General features: G+C 40.0%; 1 protein-coding gene across 1 annotated transcript in view; it reads left to right on the top strand.

Annotated features, from left to right (window-relative positions):
• The window catches only part of Creg2 (cellular repressor of E1A stimulated genes 2), a 41,697-nt gene extending 25,894 nt beyond the window's left edge, over positions 1-15,803 (top strand). The window contains exons 3-4 of the mRNA XM_069988550.1: positions 7,853-7,966; positions 9,618-15,803. Coding sequence (XP_069844651.1) covers positions 7,853-7,966; positions 9,618-9,765 — 262 coding nt within the window. The 3' untranslated portion in view covers positions 9,766-15,803. The remainder of the gene's footprint in view (positions 1-7,852; positions 7,967-9,617) is intronic.
• Positions 15,804-20,361: the final 4,558 nt, after the last annotated feature.

Here is a 20,361-nt window from a genome sequence, read left to right as displayed (position 1 = left end):
AAGAGAAGAAGCAAATAAGGAATAAAAAGAGGAACATCAAACCTAAGCACAGACTTAGAAGAATGTTATAAATAGCTGAAGGTATGGTGGCTTGAACCCAGTGCCTCTTGCTCTTGTTTGACTCTTTTGTTAGCACTCTCCCACTCAGGCCACACCTCCACCCTGGCTTTTTGCTAGTTATTTTGGGAATGGAACCTCGAAGAGTTTTCTGCCTGGAAATCTTGATCTTCCAGATCTCAGCTTCTTGAGTAGCTAGGATTACAGGTATGAACCATGGGTAGCTGGCTGTAAGTGATTTTATAAAAATAAAATTGAGCATTCAGATGAAATAGATTAAAAAAAAAAGAACTTGCCAAAGGACAGAAATCTTTGAACTATACCATTTAAAATAATTGAATCATTTCCTTTATGTCCAGGGATATTGAGCATTTCTTCATGTATTTATTGGCCATTTTTACTTCTGAGAATTGTCTGTTTAGTTCTTTGTCCATTTGTTAATTGGGTTATTGACTCTTTGTGGGGGGTAGTTTTTTAGCTCCTCATATTAGATCCTTAATTAGATTCTCTGGCAAAGATCTTCTCCTATTCTGTAGGTTGTATTTTTATTTGTTTGCTTGGTGCTGGAGATTGAACCCAGGGCTTTACATATGCTAAGCATATGCTCTACCACTGAGCTACAACCTCATCTCCTAATGCTGGCTGTCTTTTTAGCTTAAAACTATATCCTGCCTGGTGCTGGTGGCTCATGCCTATAATCCTAGCTACTCAGGAGGCTGAGAACTGAGGACTGAGGTTCAAAGCTAGCCCAAGCAGAAAAGTTCATGAAACTTTTATCTACACTTAACCACCAAAAAGCCAGAAGTGAAGCTGTGGCTGAAAGTGGTAGAGCACTTGAGCAGAAAAGGCCAAGAGACAGTGTGCAGGACTATGTTCAAGCCTCAGGACTGGCACACACACACACACACACACACACACACACACACACACACACACACACACACACACACACACACACACACACACACACACACACACACGAGGCCCCACAACTGTATCTTTCATTGCGCAGAAACTTTTCAACTTGATACAATCCCAACTGGCAATATGATAGTAATACTCACTGTACATATGTGAAAGTGAAACTAGAAAACTTCAAGAAGCAGGTGGATTTAGGATAAATAGAGGAGAATAATGAAAGGATGACACTGACCAAGATTATTTTTACATGGACATGCTTTGTACAGATATTTGAAGATCATAAAATAATTAAGTCACTTTTTTAAAAAGTACTCACAAAATTACTATCAGGCTCAGGTGAGCTTATATATTCATTTTCTACATGTTACGTAGATAACAACTCCTAATCTTATATACAAAGTTGTAGAGCTTAGAAGTAGGAAGCGCTTCCACCATTTTCAGGACCAGTATAAGCTTAATGCCAACTATCAAGAATAGTAGGAGAAGGGAAATTACCCATCAAAATAGTTCATAAACACAGATGCAGAAGTCCCAAATAAATTGATAGCAAGCTGAACCTATTATTATGAATGAAGAAGGAAACACATTCATGCAGCTACTATATCAGTAAAAAAAAAATTGTAGGAAATTACAGAAATCATCTTGTTAGAGCAGTTGAAACTTGCCCATTGTATATTTTTATTTCCCAAATCTGGTAACCTTATACCCAAAGGATATTTTTTTAATTAGAATATTTTGTTAGAGAAAAGGGTTGTACTTTACTTAGTCAAACCATCTATCTTTAGGGTTTATTCATGTTGTGTCTTGTTTAAGAAATTTCTTCTAACCCTCAAGTCATTAGCATATTTTTCTACACTTTTATCTTAAATGTGTTAGAGTTTGCTCTGTATTTATAAATTATTGATTTCATTTAAAATTAGCTTGTGATGGGATATAGTTATTTATTTTAAAGTATTTTCCATATAGCCACTTTCCAGCACTATTTATTGAGTAATAAAGTTTACTTGCTAAATTCTACTTCTATCCTGATGATCTATCAAGAGTCCTTTCTGCATAGACCTTAGGTTTCTATGACTTTTCATCTACTTCTCCCTTGGCCCATTTTTGCTCAGTGCCTTATTGAATATTGAATATTTTGTTAATATTGAATATTTTGTTAAGGAACACCTTCTCACCTTGCTGCCTTCTTTACAGTGATTTTGACTACTGAGTTTTGTTATTCCATTTAAAGTTTAAATATAGCATCCAGTGCTAACTGATACATGCCTGGTGTGTGGGGAAATAAGGATTTAAAAGTAGATTGTGGTGATGGTTACATAAATCTATAGATTAAAAAATCTGATGTGTATGGTTCTAAAGTTGGAATTTTAGCCAGGCACCAGTGGCTCATGCTTGTAATCCTAGCTACTCAGATGGCTGGGATCTAAAGATCATGGTTCAAAGCCAGCCCAAACAGGAAAGTCCATGAGACTCTTATCTCTAATTGAGCACCAAAAAAGCTGGAAGCAGAGTTGTGGTTCGAGTGATAGAGTGCTAGCCTTGAGCACAAAAGCTCAAGGACAGTGCCAAAGTGCTAAGTTCAAGTCCCAGGACTGGCAAAATAAAAACAACATATGAATGTGATTATTTGAATATGAAGTGTCTTCACAAGTTCTTATGTGAAGGCCTTCCCAGTCTTCTGTGGGTGATAGACACCATCAGAGGTGAAGCCTAATTGGAAAAAGTAGATCCCTAGAGACATACCCTGGAAAGATATGCTTGGCCACTCACCTCCTTCTTGCCAGGAAATGAGTAGCTCTGTTCCACCACAATCTCCGGCTGTGATGTTCTGCCTGGCCTTGGGCCCACAGCAATAGGAATAATCGACCATGGACTGAAGCCTCCGAACCTGAAAGCCAAAATAAATCCTTTCTTCTTAAGTTTGTTTGCTCAGAACAGCAACAACCACAACAAATATACTACTTCACTAACACAGTATTTATTTGAGTGTCAGATAAACAACAAATGTTTTAATCCTATGAGGATGGCCCAGGCTATATTTTGTCCAGCAATCCTAATTAGGAATTTATTATATATTAAATAGATTTAGACTTCAGATTTAAATATTTGGGCAAGAAGTGATATGTTAAGTACAAGTGTATGATTACAGCTCAACAAGAAAAAGGCAAACCATCTGGGCACTCACATCTGGTGACTCACATCTATCATCCTAGCTACTTGTGAGGCTAAAGTGTCAAGGATCTCAGTTTGAGGCCCAACTAGGCAAACGCAATACTCTTCAACCAGGTATGTGAGAGGCTGAAATCAAGTGGATCATGGTTTCAGCCCAGCTCTAGCAGAAAAGTTTGAATCGGTACTTGAACAGAAAAAGTGAATGTAGTAACTTATGCCTTTCATCCAAGCTATAGATGGAAGAATAAAAAAAGAGGCTCACTCTCCAGGCACATACTTGGACAAGAAGCAAATTCTCAAAAAATAGTGAGTGCATAAACAATCTGAAGGCATGGCTCAGTGGTAGAGCATCTGCTTAACAAGCATTATGTGGTTCTGAGCTCAAACTCCAGCACTGGGAAAGGAAGGAAGGAAGGAAGGAAGGAAGGAATGAAGGAAGGAAGGAAAGAAGGAAGGAAGGAAGGAAGGAAGGAAGGAAGGAAGGAAGGAAGGAAGGAAGGAAGGAAGGAAGGAAGGAAGGAAGGAAGGGAAGGGAAGGGAAGGGAAGGGAAGGGAAGGAGGGAAAATAACTCAACCCAACAGAGAAATACAAAGAAAAAGAAAAGCCAACAAATAAACATGTAAACATGTTTAACTTTGTATACCATCAAGGGAATTACAAACTAAAACAATACTGAAATCTTCAATTGAAGAAATTTTAACTCTTCAACAAATGGTACTGGTAAAATTAGATATTCACTTGCAGAAAACTGAACTAGATCCCCACATATCACCTTGTACCATCATCAATTCAAAATGGTTCAAAGACTTCCATGTAAGACCAGCAAAACTTTTAATTGGTGTAACATCAAATGTTAGAGAGAATGTGGAGCCACAGGATCGTGACTGCACAGATTACAAATGACAAAACCACTCTTGCAACTTTCAGATATGTGCCTAGGGAGTTAGATACAAGGGTGATTATTGTAGAATTGTTTGTAACCAAATTAAATTGAAAATGGACGAACTAAAGAAGAGTGAATAAATTCAGTGAACACTTTTACCACAGCATACTACACTGAAGACAAAAAATAACTGAGTTCATGTTGACAATATCTGTAATCCTAGCTACGCAGGAAGCTGAGATCTAAGGTTTGAAAGTAGCCTGGCAGAAAAGCCCATGAGGTGCTATCTCCAAATAATGAAGAAAAATACTGAACTGGCGGTGTCTTAAGTGGTAGAGCACCAGCCATGAAAAAGTTGAGAGCAATAAAGTTCTGAATTCAAGTCCTGGTACCAGCACAATAACTAAATGAATAAATAGAAAAACATTAAATCACTGAAAGTTATGTTTGATGTGTACACATTAAATGTTAAATGTACAAAAGACAAAATGTTGCTTGTGGATGCATACAAAAACAGATATAAGCATAAAAGCATTAAAAAAAGAAACCATTAAGATTTGACATTAAGACTTGACTTGATGGGTATTGATAAAATGAACCTTTGAGATTTGCTGACAATACTGTCAGACATAATGTTGAGAACTGAACCTGTCAGAGGGAATAATTCTCTAGAATCTAACACTGCCTTTCAAGGTTTGAGAAATACTGGATGTTTTAGTGGACTTACACCACCCTGATTGATGCACATGTGCAACCACTGGGCTTGGTAGCAGCCCGAGTCTTTCTTCTGCAGAATGCTGGTCCAGTCTTGCTAAGCTTGTTTCTCCTGATTTGTAAATCTGTTCTGCACCCAAGTAAAATGATCTTTGTACCAAGCACTGGCTCATTTCTATAATTCTGCCTATTCAAGGAGACTGAAATGTGGAGGATCAAGGTTGGAGGCTAGCTTGCAAAAGGAAAGCACAACAAACTTATTTACTTGTAGTTTCTGTGACATGGAAGACTCAAGACCCAGGGCAAACTACCCATTGTTATATGTACGTTGGTGAAGCAGAGAAAGCCAAGTGGAAGTGGGATTGGACAAAAAGGTCCGAGATCACAGAACCTTGTGGAACAGAGCCTGGCCAGGCTGGCAGCTCAGGGCCCTCCAGGCCTTCTGGGCAGCACCCCTCTAAACTGGAATCTACTTGTAAAGTGGCTCCAAGGATTTCTTTAATTAAATTGATGGTGATGATGACGATGGAGTTGTACAATTCCAGAATTCATGTTGTGAATACAATGCTTCTTGGGCAATGTTACCCCTTTCTCGATTTTTCCCTATTTTATTCCTCCCATAGTTCATTTTTCACATAGTGCATATTGAATACAATGACTACATTTGTTCACCCTTCTTCCCTCCATTCCTGGGACCCACTTCCCACCTTCACCCTCCCTCCCCCCAAAAAACCCATGTTTCCATTTCCTGGAATTCATTCTGATAAACAGTACTTTTATTGTTCAGAGGAGTTATGCCTTTGGATTCCTCCTCTATGTTTATCTTCATTTCTTCAATTTGTATGTAAATACATAGAGCCCTGTATATGTTATCATGTCTATTTGTTTTCTAAATCAGGCTTCCACATATGAGAGAAAATATGTACCATTTGTCTCTCTGAGACTGGTTTACATAACATTATTTGTTCTAGGTCCATCCATTTCCCTGAAAATGACATAATATTACTTTTTTCTAATAGATGAATAAAATTCCATTGTGTATATGTATCACATTTTCTTGATCCAGTCATCCTTTGTAGGGCATCTGGACTATTTTCATAACAGTTATTAAGAATAGTGCATCAATGAACATGGATGTGCAAGTGTCTTTCCTATATCCTAACTTGTAATATTCTGGGTAGAAACTCAGGAGTGTCATGGCTGGATCATAGGTAGCTCTATTTTTAATTTTTTTGAGGAATCTCCAAACCATCCTCTAGAGTGGTTATACCAGTTTACATTCTCATCAATCATGCAATAATGTTCCTTTTTTCCCCACATCCCCATCAGCATTTGTTATTGTTCAAATTTTCTTTTCTTTTTTTCTTTTTTCTTTTTGTTGATTGTGGGGCCTGAACTCTGGGCTTTGGCCCTGTCCCTCAGCTCTTCAGCTCAAGGCTAGCGCTCTACCACTTGAGCCACAGCACTACTTCTGGCTTTTTCTACTTATGTGGTGCCAAGGAATCAAACCCAGGGCCTCATGCATGCAAGGCAAGCACTATAGCACTGAACCACCTTCCCAGCCCCTGTTCAATTTTCAGTCTTACTAGAATGAGATGGAATCCTGATGTTGTTTTGATTTGCATTTCTGTTATGGACAGAGATGTTGAACATTTCCTCATGTGTTTGTGGCCATTCTTCTCCTTCTGAGACATCTCTTTAGCTCCTTTTCCCATTTAGTGATTGGTTTGTTCATTGGGGGTGGGGGATGGTTCTTGAGCTCCTTGTATATTTTGGATAAAAGGCCCTTATCAGATGCATTGCTGGTTAATATCTTCTTCTCCAGTGTGTTGGCTGTCTTTCTAGTTTAGAAACTATGTTCTTTGCTGTGCAGAAATTTTATTTTTATGTAATTCCATTTGTCAAGTCTCTCTCCTGTTTACTATGACCCTGGGACTGTCTTCAAAAAGTTCCTGCCATTCCAATAAGTTCTAATATTTCTCCTACCCTATCTTGTAGTAGTTTCAAAGTTTCAGGCCTGACGTTGAGATCTTGGATCCATTTTGAATTGATATTGGTGCAAGGTGACAAACAGGGATCCACTTTTAGTTTCTATATATGGTGTCCAGTTTTCCCAACATCAATTATTGAAGACGTTGTCATTTTTCCCAACATATATATGTATATACACATATATATACATATATATATATATATATATATACATATACATATGCTTGACAAATATCAGATGACTGTAAGTATACGGGTTTATTTCTGGGTCTTCTAGACTATTCCATTGGTCTTCAGGCATACTTTTATGTCAGTACCAAGCTGTTTGTTAGTATCTCTCTGTAGTAAAGTTTAAAGTCTGGAATTGTGCCTTTGCTTGGTGTCTACTCTTTTTTGGGGGCGGGGAGTGGAGGGAGGGACCGGTCATGGGGCCTGAACTCTGGGCCTGGGCACTGTCCCTCAGCTCTTCAGCTCAAGGCTAGCACTCTACCACGTGAGCCACAGCACCACTTCCGGCTTTTTTTTTCTGCTTATGTGGTACTGAGGAATCGAACCCAGGGCCTCATGCATGCAAGGCAAACGCTCTACCACTGAGCCACCTTCCCAGCCCAGGTGTCTATGCTTGAGCTGTATTTCCCAACTACAGCCCTGTATTTCTGATTAAACACACAGAACTCTGGTATTGCCCAGTCTCTAATTTGCCATCTTCTTTCTCCTCTGATGCTGAGACCTTTTAAAGTAGTTATAAACAATGTCAAAATCTGAATGACAGAAGCAGTAATTTGACTCCTTGGTGGTTTTTTGTTGTTGTGTTTTTGTTGTTGTTTTTGTCAGTCCTGGGGCTTGAACTCAGGGCCTGGGCATTGTCCCTGAGCTTCTTTTGCTCAAGGCTAGCACTCTACCACTTGAGCCACAACTCCACTTCCAGCTTTTTCTGTTTGTGTATACTGAGGAATCGAACCCAGAGCTTTAAGCTTGTTAGGCAAGCATTCTACCACTAAGCCATATTTCCAGCCCCATGACTCCTTTTTTCACATTTTCACTAGATCCTTGGTGTTTTGGGCTGATGTCCTATCATTGTTTCACCACATGAAAAATGTCTTCTCACACAGGAAAAACATCGTGGACCCAGAAGATCCCCGGTGTGCCCGCTTAACACTCACAGGACAGATGACCACTGTGTCTCCAGCAGAAGTAGAATTTGCCAAGCACGCCATGTTTTCAAGGTGTGAAGATGTTTTCAAGTTGAGATGCCAAAAAATATGCAATAAGAAGAACGAGTCCAGGTCAACTCTGTGCTATTTGGTGCCTGTGAAGTAATGGCCGCAATGGGCCTGAGCTGCCCCGTGGTAGCATTGTGGTAAATGACGTGCTGGGGGCTTCAGGTGCTATGCAGGCAGGTGGCTTCAGTGAGCTGACACCACCCTTGGGGAAGCATCCCCACCTTGAGATGCTGCAGGTGTAAATGCCTTTGGCACAGTTCTTGTGTATTCCAAGCTTAGCAAAGCCCTGCCTTGCACTGAAAATAACTGAACCTTCCTAGTCCAGTCAGTGTCACAAACATTCTCAAATATCCTCCCTAAGGATTTATTATTGTATTTGTCACAGATATCATATTTGTGACAAATACTTTTCCATTTTGTACTTGGTGTCTGAATGCTGCTTATGCCAATTTCAGATATTAAAGCAATTTTGAAAATCTGGTATCAGGTACTGAGCTTCGGGCTTCTCAATTGCTTGGCTGTTTTGCTAATGCCTGGTACTCTACCACTTGAGACATACCTCTAGTCTACTTTTTGCCAGTTCTGAGCCATACCTCTAGTCTACTTTTTGCCAGTTCATTGGAGATGGAATCTCTCAACAGGCTATTCTGCCTGGGCTGGCTTTAAACTGTGATCTTCTGGATTTCATTTTCTTGAGTAGCTAAGTACAGGAGTGAGCCACTAGCACCCAGCAGGCCATTTTGATCTTGATAAGGTTTAAAAAGATGGGTGCTGGTGGCTCACACCTCTGATCCTTCCTACCCAGACAGCTGAGCTCTGAAGATCACAGTTTGAAGCCAGTCCAGGCAGAAAAAAAAAATCTGAGATTCTTACCAGATGTAGAAGTGTGGCACAAGTGAGACAAATAAAGAAAAAGCTGAAGGAGAACAACCAGTCCCTGAGTCTAAGCCCCAGTTCTCACACATACAAAACAACATTATTAAGTAAATAAATCAATAAAGTTTAAAAAAATAGGTATACCACAGACCTCGTCCTCAAATATACTACAATCTATGTCATGGTTATCTGTAGAGGAGGACAAATCTGTCAGTAGCAGAAGGTAGATGTGACCCTGTCCACCCTAGCTGGCTCTCGGACTGGATCAACAGTGGAATCTTGCTGCAGGAGTGGAGTCTGTCCCTAAACTAGAGGTGTCCCATGTGCTCACTATTTTGGTACCCTTTCCTATAGCGATCATATGTCCTTAACTGATGCCTCCAACATCCAGCACTCCACTGTGCCCTTGCTGGGTGCAAGTGTTTTATGTGCCCTTATTGGTTGACTCCCCACACTAGCCCATGACCAAAGCAACATCAGCATGGCCAGGTGACAGGTGGGCCTGCGAACATCAACAAGTCCAGAAGGCCTCATGGCTCGTCAACCACTGAACTGGTATTCAAGCCAAGGGATCATGGTCCACTCAGGGTAGGGACTCCAGCTTCCTGCCTCTTTAAGGCTATCCCAGGACCTGACGCACAGCAACTTGGTTTGTGCCTCTGGCTGGGTGGAGCAGCTGTGAGCTCAAATCAAGCCAGGAGTCTAGAGCTATCATGCCCAGACAGACATGTGCCCTTGAGAAGAGCAGCTTCACTGTGGACTTCCTTTGTCCCTGCAGGCACCCAGGCATGCGCAAGTGGCCTCGCCAGTATGAATGGTTCTTCATGAAGATGAGGATAGAACATGTCTGGCTTCAGAAATGGTATGGAGGTGTATCCGACATTTCAAGGGAGGAATATTTCAAAGCAACGCCTAGAAAGGCCTGATAGTGTAAGAAGAAAGTCCTCGGTGTTGGCATTAAGGAGAAGTTATTTTTAAGGGCTGCAGCCAGAGACAGCTCTCCAATGCTGTCTAGTTCCTGAAGGGCTCCTAGCTGCCCTGCCATCCTCCAGCAGAATGAGCGATGCGGACAGGGTCCCTTGTGTTGGGGCACTTCACATCAACGATCTTTGTTTATGTTGCATTCTTTTCACCCATTTGGAAGTCATTGTTGGTTGTCAAAATGGCCCTGTGAGACCACTGATTGCTCTTCCATTCTTTTAAGGAAAAAAAAAAGGCTGTATGTACAATGTGATTGCTTTGTATTGTGTGAATATTTCTGTTGCCTGCTGTGCCAAAAGCAGTATCCTGGATCTTAAGCTCACAGTGGCCAAAAAGGAGCTGAATGCGCATGACACAACACACATTGTGCTCAGGATGCAGATAGGGGACTGGAGGTGGCTACTCATCCTTCCACCAGATTGCAAATGCATTGTTAAATCGCAATTGCTAGAATGTATTGACCACTCATGGAACAACTGTCTCCCGCTGGAACATGACAGCGTTAGAACCAGTCAGAGTTTTGTATGCAAGCTGAGTTTATGTGAGTAGGCTATTGGTGAAAAAAGAGAATGGGGCTGGGCAGCATTATTTTTACATATAAAGTCTCATATCTGTAGTCTTAGCTACTCAAGAGGCTGAGGTCTGAGGATCATAGTTTGAAGCCAACCTGGGCAGGAAAGTTTGTGAGACTCTTATTTCCAATTAACCAGAAAAAAAAATCTGGAAGTGGAGCTGTAGCTCAAGGGGTAGCTATCCAGCCTTGAGTGAAAAGTGACCAGGCCCTGAGATCAAGCCCTAGTCTGCCACAAAAAGAGAGAGAGAATGGTCTATCTTTGGCACCAAGCTTCCCAAATCCCAGATGCTCCCATTTTCTGATAGCCCTGTTCTTTCATGCATTACTTGTAACAGCCAAAATAAGAAGCATCCCCTTCCATCATTTGTAGAGAAGAATGGAAAGCAAAGGCAATATGCAGGACATGGAAGGGAAGCATGAGCCACTGAGGGCCTCTTCCCTGCCCAGCCCTGGGCTAGGCCCTTAATGATACAATCAGTTAAGACACATGCATTATCATCCCTTACATGCAATGAAACTGAGGCTTAGAAAGAGCAAGCCACCACCTCACTGTCAGACTCTTGCCCTTGGAGCAGCATCCCCAAGCTCTAAGTTTTCAGAACAAGAATTTCTGAAATGTGCAGGTGTCATTGAACCAGACACTGCAGTGATGGGATGGCAAACATGGACTTGTCACTGCCTTAAAGTCAACTCTAAAACTTGGTTCTTAACTACAGAGTTCAAAATTTTCTACAAGTGATATAGTGTTTGCAAGATATTAGATCATACTGGTACACACCTATAAGACCTAAATGGACCTAAGTGTATGACTAAGCCCTCTTCTCATTTCAGTCTATAAAGGATATAGTAGTATCTAAGTTTGCTATCTTCCCATAGGAATTTAAAGCCTACTGGGTTAGATATATTACACAAAAACACATCACCATTTAGAGAAAATACACATTCTTCAAATAGATATAGAGGATTATATTAATAGTTATATTTTTATTTTAAAAAGTAAGACAGAGTTTGAGGTGTCAGCACACATTTTAAGTGCCTATTAATAAAAATAGTAGGATGGCCAATCTTCTTTCATTTGTTCTTAGCCAGCTCACAGAAGAGCTCCAGACAGTGGCAATTTCTAAATGTAAGATAAGTTGGCCTGGGAATGTGGCTTAGTGATAGAATACTTGCCTAGCATGCATGAAGACCTGGGTTCAATTCCTCAATACCACATCAACAGAAAAATCTGGAAGTGGTGCTGTGGCTCTAGTGGTAGAGCACTAGCCTTGAGCAAAAGCTCAGGGACAGCACGCAGGCCCAGAGTTCAAGCCCCAGGATTTGCACACACAAAAAGAATATGTAAGGTAGCTTCTGAAGATATTTCATGTTTTCTAATTGAAAACAATTGCTATGCCAACTTAGAAGAAAGAGGGGAAACTGGAAGAACAACCACATGTCAGAAGTATTCCATAGGTCAACCTCAAACTTTATTCCTTTTCTTTCAAATAACTCCAAACAACATATAGTTATCCCTACCATGTTTCAGTGGGCCAGTAATCCAGGTGTGGTTGAGCTGGATCCTCTGCTTCCTGAAATTTACTTTTTATAAACTTTACTTTTGAAAACATCTCTGCCTCCTGCTCCTATCATATAGAGAAAATGTCCCTATGCCAAGTTGACTTATTGCCAGGTTCCATTTAGCTCATTTCAGGTCCCCGGCGCTTCAAAGGGCTTGGAAGGCTGGATTTCATTTATTATTGATGAGTGCTGTCAACTCTTAGTCAAAATTGCAAGAAATGGAATCTGAGCACATCAGACAGTAAGAATAGTGTTTACAACTCATGAGGTTGAGTATGATGTGCCTTACTCAGGCAGGAATGGTTCAGAAAAAGCTCTAGAAACTCATACTAATTAAAAGTTTTGAGACTGTACCAGAAGTTCTAGCCATTGTAATAAGGCAAGAAAAAGAAAAGTGCGTATGAATTGGAAAGAAATAAAAGTAACCTTGTTTACATAGGACATGATTGCCCACAAAGACAATTCCAAATAATGTGCTTTTTGTTTCTTTGTCTTTCTAACTGTATTTTTCATCTTTTCTTTTTTTATACCGGGGATCAAACCTAGGACCTTGCACTTGCTAGGCAAGCACTTTGCCACTGAGCTACATCCCAGCCCCCAAATAATGTGCTTTTTGAACATAAAAAGAGCCTGCAGTACTGAATGCAGCAAGGTCTCAGGATGCAAGATCAGCACAAAAATTTAATCATTACACTAACAAAGAACATGAGGAAGCCATGTTTATTGTGTTTTTAGTAAAAATCACAATACCACTTAGAATCATTACAAAGAAAATTACATAGTTTGGGACATAAATTTAACAAAACATATAGAGGCTTTATGTGCTGGAAAAAATATTCTGATGAAAGAAATTAAAGGCTTCAATAAATGAAAAACAGTACTGCATTCATGGATTTTCATTATGTTTAGTAAATATACACAAACTTATTCTAAGTTATATCCCAGGATAGGGCTGTGGCTCACTAGCACAGCATTTGTCTACCATACACAAAGCCTTAGGTTAGCACTGCAAAAGAAAAAATTTTATCTCAAGGTTTAAAAGGTTTAAAATAGCTAAAACAATCAAAAGAAAAATTAAATTGGGTAAATCATTTATTTTCACTTCTTGAGTTATTGGCAGAGGCACAGATATAAACCAATGGAACAGAACAGAATCTAGAAATAGATACATGCTCTGCTTTAGTGATTTTTTTTGAAGATACAACATAATGCAACACAGAAAAGATAATGTTTTTAATAAATTTGCCAGAGCAAGTGGGTATCTATAGGGAAAGAAAATGACTCTTGGACTAAACTTCATACTTTACCCAAAAAATTAACTCAAAAGAGGTATTCTGTAAACATATAATGTAACTATAAAAACACAGAAAATCTTTAGGACCAAGGGCTAGCAATGTGTTCTTAGACTTGATGCCAAAATCACAGTCTGTGAGAAGAAAATGTGATAACTTATGTCTCATAAAAAAATTTTAAAAAATTGTTTTGCAAAGGACCAGGGTAAAAAGGAGGATGAAAAGACAGGCTGATAGAGATAGAAAGTATCTGCAAGCCACACACCTGATAAAAGGCTACCATCTAGATACAGATAAAGAATTATCAGTGCTGAACAGGTATTGAAATTCCAACGGAAACCTAAGACACAAAAAGCCATCTCATTTCAGAAAATGTGTGAACAACAAGTACAGACACAAAGAACTATCCAACATAATAGTTTATTGGGGAACTTACCTCCCAAAACTGCTAAAGTAAAACAGTGGTGATAATGTCAAAGATTGGTAAGGATAAAGAGGGCCTGGTTGGGTCATATATTGCGGCTGGGAATATAAAACAGAATAGCCACGCTGGAAAACCACTCAATAGATTTCCCCAAAATCAAAACATACAACTCCCATACTAAGCAACAATTACATACCTGGGCATTGATCTCAGAGAAATGAAAAGTTACATTTTCAAAAAAAATTTGTACATGAATTATATATGATACTCAAAATATGTCAGGAACACAGTGACCTTCAATCTGATGGTTAGCAAAACAAATTGTAGTAAATCCACATCTTCGAATACTATTCCCAAGAAAGCAAAAAATGAATGACTAAAATAGGCACCAAGTAGAATGCCACTCAAGAGAAGTCAGATGAACAAGAAAACTTGACTCTAAAAGTTTACCCACTATGTGACTCCATTTCTATCACATTTTGAAATATGAAATTACAAAAATGAAAGATAGAATAGGGGTTACCAGAAAGGCAGGTAGAGAATAAGAGACGTAGCTATGACTACGAAAGGTTAACACAAAAGTCCTTGTTGGTGTGGAAATGTTCTGAATGAATATGAGAAACTTAGTCATTAAATTATACTAAGTTTTAGTAAGATGTTACTGGATATAAGGTATGCAGGATTTACTTATATGATTTGTTAAAACTGCATATGAATCTATAATTACATACAACTATTCAGAATCTACAATTCTCTCTGAAGGGCAAGTTTAATATGAACAATCCTTGTCTTCATTAAAATAAGACATTTATGCTATCTTTCTTGATGACCCCTAGTAAAAGAAGAAATTGTGCCTAAACCCAGCAGAAAAAAGACAACATTCTTTTTGAACTATTAATACATGCATTTGCAAATGAAATGTAATACTTCTTTACAGAGTTTCTAAATGTATTCTGTAATACTGAATACAAATTCGAAGAGTTGATCCAGGGCTGAGGGTATAGTTTCATGGAAGTCATTTGACCAGCATGCACAAGTTAGATTTGAGTCCAACAGCATCAAAAAGAATTCTACATGTCTGCTGTACAGATTGTATGAAGGGCATTTTAGAGGGGAGGATGTCATCAAGTTTCTGACATAAACATGTTGAGTCAGGTTATAGGTATATGGTTTAGGCATCCAAAGTACATACAATGCTTCTGTACTGCTATTTATGCAAAGAACTCCATTTCCAGTCATCTTCCTCTAAAGGTCCTAAGAAATCATTCTTTGGTTACTGTGACTAAGCTATCCGAGCCAAGCACTAGTGGCTCAGCCTGTCATCCAAGCTAATCAGGAAAATTAGATCTGAGAATCATGGTTAGAAGCCAGCCAAGGCAGGAAAAGTCTGTGAGATTCTCCAATTAACCACCAAAAGGCCAGAAGTAGAGGTGTTGTTCAAGTGGTAAAATGCCAGCCTGGCACAAAAAAAAAAAGTAAGAATGAGAGGCCCTGAGTTCAAGCCCCAGTGCTGGTGAAAAATAAATAAATAAATAAAAGTAAGCAAAGCATATCCAGACCCCATGGTTTAATTAACAGTGACTGTACCAATCTTGGAAGCTGGTAATTGACATAATCCTGCTTGTCCCACTGTGCCTTGTATATGTTGGCTCTTTGTAACAGCTGTTTTGAGATTCATATGTATTTCAGAAAGATTTCCAAAAGGGCTATATTTCAATTTTAGGCATTTTACTGTCAAATACTGGTTTAAGAATAAAATTTTGCCAGGCATGATGGAGCATACCTGTAATCCCAGCACTCAGGAGGCTGTGGCAGGAAGATCACAAGGTCAAGGCCTGCCTAGAGTATACTGACAGACTCTGTCTTTATAAAAGGAAAGAAAGAAAAGAAGGAAGGAAGGAGGAAGAGAGGGAGAGAGAAAAAAAGAGGGAGATAGAAAGAGGGAAAAACTTTAGGATAATCTACCTGTTGATGCATGTTTGATAACAGGTAATAAGTTATGAAAATGTTGAATTGTACTGAATTTATGACTTATATGTACCATGTAATGCATGTAGACTATAAAACCTGTACTCAAAAATGGATATGTCTTTCACCAGACTGTTTTATTCCTGACATGGTCTCTGTGCTTAATTAAATGAAGTTATGATATTCATATATTGTCCTTTTCTGTAAGACTACAAATTAATGTTATTAGATTTTGATGCTACTTCAGTGAATCCGCTGATAAATTTTCAGTGGAGCCAAGCACCGATAGCTCATATCTGTAATCCTAGCTATTCAAGAGGCTGAGGTTTGAAGATCAAAGTTCAAAGCCAGCCCAGGTAGGGTTTATCTCGAATTAATCACCAAAAAAGCCAGAAATAGAAGTTTGATTGGCTCAAGTGGTAGAGTGCCAGCCTTAAGTGAAAAAGCTAAGGAACAGTGCTTAGGCCCTGAGTTCAAGCCCTAGCACTAACACACACACACACACACACACACACACACACACACACACACACACACACATCAATAGAAAATTTTCCATGGCTCTTACACTGAGGTATCTTGGATGCATTGCTTCTCATTCTTACAAATTTGGAAAATTAGTGATTTCCCTGTATCTCATTTTCTTTTTGTATAAAATTGGATCATTATCATTTAGTGCCTGGCACACCACAAAGTTTTAAAAAATGACTTGTTAGACAAGTGCCAGTAATTCATGCTTATAATTCTAGCTACTCAAGAATCTGAGACTGAGAGGATCCTGGTTTGAAGACAGTCCAGGTAGAAAACCTTGCAAGACCCCTTCATAAACCACAGCTGGGCCCACTGGTACATGCCTGTCATCCTAAGATACCTAGGAGGCTGAGATTCAGAGGATCACATCTCCAGGACACAAACCCACAAGACTTCATCTCCACAGAGGAGAGCTGAATGTATGGTACATGCCTCTGATCCCAGCAACTACGTAAAGTTTAAAGCTGGTAGACTTGCAATGTAGGTGAGTACCTAAGCAGTAAGCTAGATCCTTGTCTTAAACACAGTCAGCAAAAACAAACAAACAAAAAAAAAATGTGCTGGAGACATGGCTAGGCACTAGAGCAGCAGCCTGGCAAGGTGAGACCAGGCCCTGAATTCAAAACCCCAGTATAAAAGAAAAGAAAAAAGGAAAGAAAGAAAATAGAGAAAGGGAAAAAAGGGGGGAAAGGGAGGGAGGGAGGGAGGGAAGGAAAGGCTGTGTTCTATGGATTCTTGTTTTCTCACTATATTAAAGTCATCTGTCCTGAAGTCACTCTTCTTGGCAAGAATGGGAGCTATTTGAAGTGGCTGATTTCACTTCCTTCTGCTTTGACTTTACTCCCTTGTCTTTTTTTTTGTTTGTTTTTGGACAGGCTTTCTGTGTGTAGCCTGCTACAGACTGATCTTCAATTGGAGATCCCCCACCTTGGAATTAGGGTATGCACCAACACGCCTGTTTGTTTGTTTGTTAATGATCGGTCGTGGGCCTGAACTTTGGGCCTGGGCGCTGTCCCTCAGCTCTTCAGCTCAAGGCTAGCACTCTACTACTTGAGCCACACACAGCTGGCTTTTTCTGCTTATGTAGTGCTAAGGAATCGAACCCAGGGCCTCATGCATGCAAGGCAAGCACTCTACCACTGAGCCACCTTCCCAGTCCCACCCCTATTTATTCTTGCCTTCTTGACCCTTCACCAAGGTGCTCCTGATCATTTCCATACAAACTACTGAACCTCAAGAGAGATTCTGAGAAACTTCTAAGTTTCCAAACATGGAGATCTTACAGCACAGCAGAGGCAGGGAATCGCTGCGCCATCTGGTGGCTCCTTCTGGAACTTCATGTTCTCAAGAACCCAGACTCCAGCAGAGAAACCTTGAGCCCACTTTCAGTGAAGTATGTTGGTTGGCACACACACAAGCTCTTCTCTTTGCAAATACATAGAAATAAATATCTTCCTTCTTGTTACACAGAAGACTCACAAATAATGATGTTTGATCGTGGTATTTTTCAATTCTTTATAGCAGTTACTGTGAGTAAATTTCTCCTGTTCTAGGAGTTTACATACACTACTTCACTCTGTTGTTTACATCATCCTGTGAGGACAGAAACACTTTGATGTGGAAACCTGAGGTTCAACAGACTCACAGACTATGCTCCTGGGGTCTCATATATGAGGACCAGCAGATATTAAATCTATGTGTGACTAGGACACTATTTCCCCCGCCTTTAGAGTTTTGGAGGTTTCAAAAAGAGCCCATATTCCCCCGTTTGTGTTTCTTTCATCTTCTGCTGCTCTCAGCAGATTCCTCAGACCCCCACCAGGACAGTCAGTGGCTGTCCCAGGATCTGGTCTCTGCCAAGACCCAGTTATAGCTTTGTAGACTGTACTGGGTCTCTCCAAGATGGCAGATCTCTTACTACCTCATTCGGACTGCTAAGTGGGAAGACCTACCTCAAGTCAAAACAGAAGCGAATAATGCCAGTGAATAAAGCCCAGGTGAATTCAAATTGCCACGTCTCCCCTCTGAATTCCTACCCAACATAACAGCCAGGCTTAGGGTTGAATTCTTCCACGTCCCATTGGGATTTCAATTTTACTTTTTTGTCGAAGCACGACTGTTAGAACCAAGTATACACTTATGTAGGCTCCAGCCTCCACAGCCCGCCCTCTTTCCTCCTTCTCTCCAGCCCTTCCAATCTCTTGATAACTAATTCCTAGCATTAAACCCTTCTTTACTTGAAATAACTCTTATTTCATGGTTTTGCATGTATGTATATGCCACTACAGGGACTTCAGGGCCCCCCTCACTCTTGCTTCGCTTTTTCACTCAAGGTTAGAGCTCTACCACTTGAGTCACAGCTCATTTCTGGCTTTTTCCTGGTTGTTGACGACAAGTTTCTCTTAAATTTATCTGCCTGGGCTAGTTTCAAACCAGGATCCTCAGATCTCAGACTCCTGAGTAACTAGGATGAGCTGCCAACACCTGATATAACTCCATTTTTGTCAGGCACTTACATCTAACTTAACATAAATTTTCATAGCATTGGTTTCTTCTCTTGGGGGAGCAGTTATTTGATGAGGGTTGACCTGAAACCTCGTAAATGCTTGATTAAGGGTGTATCACTAAACCACATCCCTAGCTTGACATTTATTTCTTAGCTTCTCATTGAATGAAGAGGTTCATTCTCTTTCTGTCATTTCTGTGTCTCATTCTTTCTGTGCCATCACACAATACTTTATGTCGTTCAACAAAAATTATGGGACATCATAGCTCTTTACATATATATATATATACATATATATATATACATTTTTATTGTGAAAATACCATACAGAAGAGTTACAATTACATGAGCAAGGTAATGAGTACATTTCTTATCAAGCATTGTTGCCTCCTCCTTTTTTTCCCCTTCCCATCCCTCCCTTCCCATCTCCCCCCACCCCTCAGTGAAAGCAGGGGTTTATACCGTGGGGGAGGGACATACAAAGCAACAAAGAAATCATCTTATAAATATGCTAGAAACAATCGCAAGAAAGAAAAAAACATTTGAATCCTTATCTTGGGGTTCATTTTGCCTAACATCAACTTATCTGACCGTTTCTCTTTTCTTGTAAAGATGCTGTGCAGAGGAGTTACAGTTACATGAGTAAGGTAATGAATACATTTCTTGTCAAACATTATTATCCCTTCCTTTGTTTTTCTCCTACTATCCCTTCCCTCCCTTTTTGCACAATGTTACCCCCTCCCTCATTTTCTCCCATTTCCCTTCCAGCCTTCTCCCTTCCCCCCAATTGTAAAGTTCGTTTCCAACTTAGTGTCTAGTGACTATCACTGTTGCATTGGTTCACCCTTTGTCCCAACAAACCAGATAAACTGATATACAAAACAAAGGGTACAGAAAAAAAGAAAAAATCAGGGAGAGTGCCCAGGCCCTGATTTCAAGCCCCCAGGATGGGCATACACACACACATGCACACACACACACACACGCACACACACACACACACACACACACACACACACACACACACACACACACACACACACTTCTCTTTCCAACTACTTTACAAAGAGAATAAAATCAACTCAGAATGAGGAAGGAAAAACATGCCCTGCCATGAGTCAGCTGAGCACAGAGACCACAGACAGCACAGTTACAAAAGTAACCAGAAACAGTATTGCTGCCCAGGTTGAAGCAATCTGGACACCCTCCCAGCAATCCTACATTGAGTGACTTCTGCTTTCTTGACTGTGGGAAACTTCCTTCTAAAATCTCAGAGGGTGGAAAACTTTGCTGTTGGAGGTCAAATCATTAGGAATGAAATACTGTACCCTTGCCTGGTGTGTTTAAGTCTTTGAAGTTGGAGACACAGCCCTGATTTCCACACAGGTGTGGAAGGGCTTCAAATGAGGATTCCTCAACACTCAACTTCCTCCTTTCCAAGTCACACGGCTGGGTTTCTTGTGCAGTCCAGACTTTAGCAGACAGCCAGTGCACCTGGAGGCTAGAAAGCATAACTTTAACTTTTATCTAATGACTTGCTTTGCCGCATCACACAGATGAACTCCAGGTTTTGGTACCAGTTTATAAAGTAAATCCTTACTATCAGTCAGAAGGGAACTTGAAGTATTTATTGATAGTCTTTTTCTCGTGTGACAACTTCAGCCTGTCCAAATTATGTCACACATT

The sequence above is a fragment of the Dipodomys merriami genome, unplaced genomic scaffold (assembly GCF_024711535.1).
Source record: "Dipodomys merriami isolate MVZ:Mamm:240054 unplaced genomic scaffold, mDipMer1.0.p SCAF_36, whole genome shotgun sequence".
NCBI classification, from domain to species: domain Eukaryota; kingdom Metazoa; phylum Chordata; class Mammalia; order Rodentia; family Heteromyidae; genus Dipodomys; species Dipodomys merriami.
Note: the sequence above shows the minus strand (reverse complement) of the source record. Positions and strands in the feature narration are given on the sequence as shown.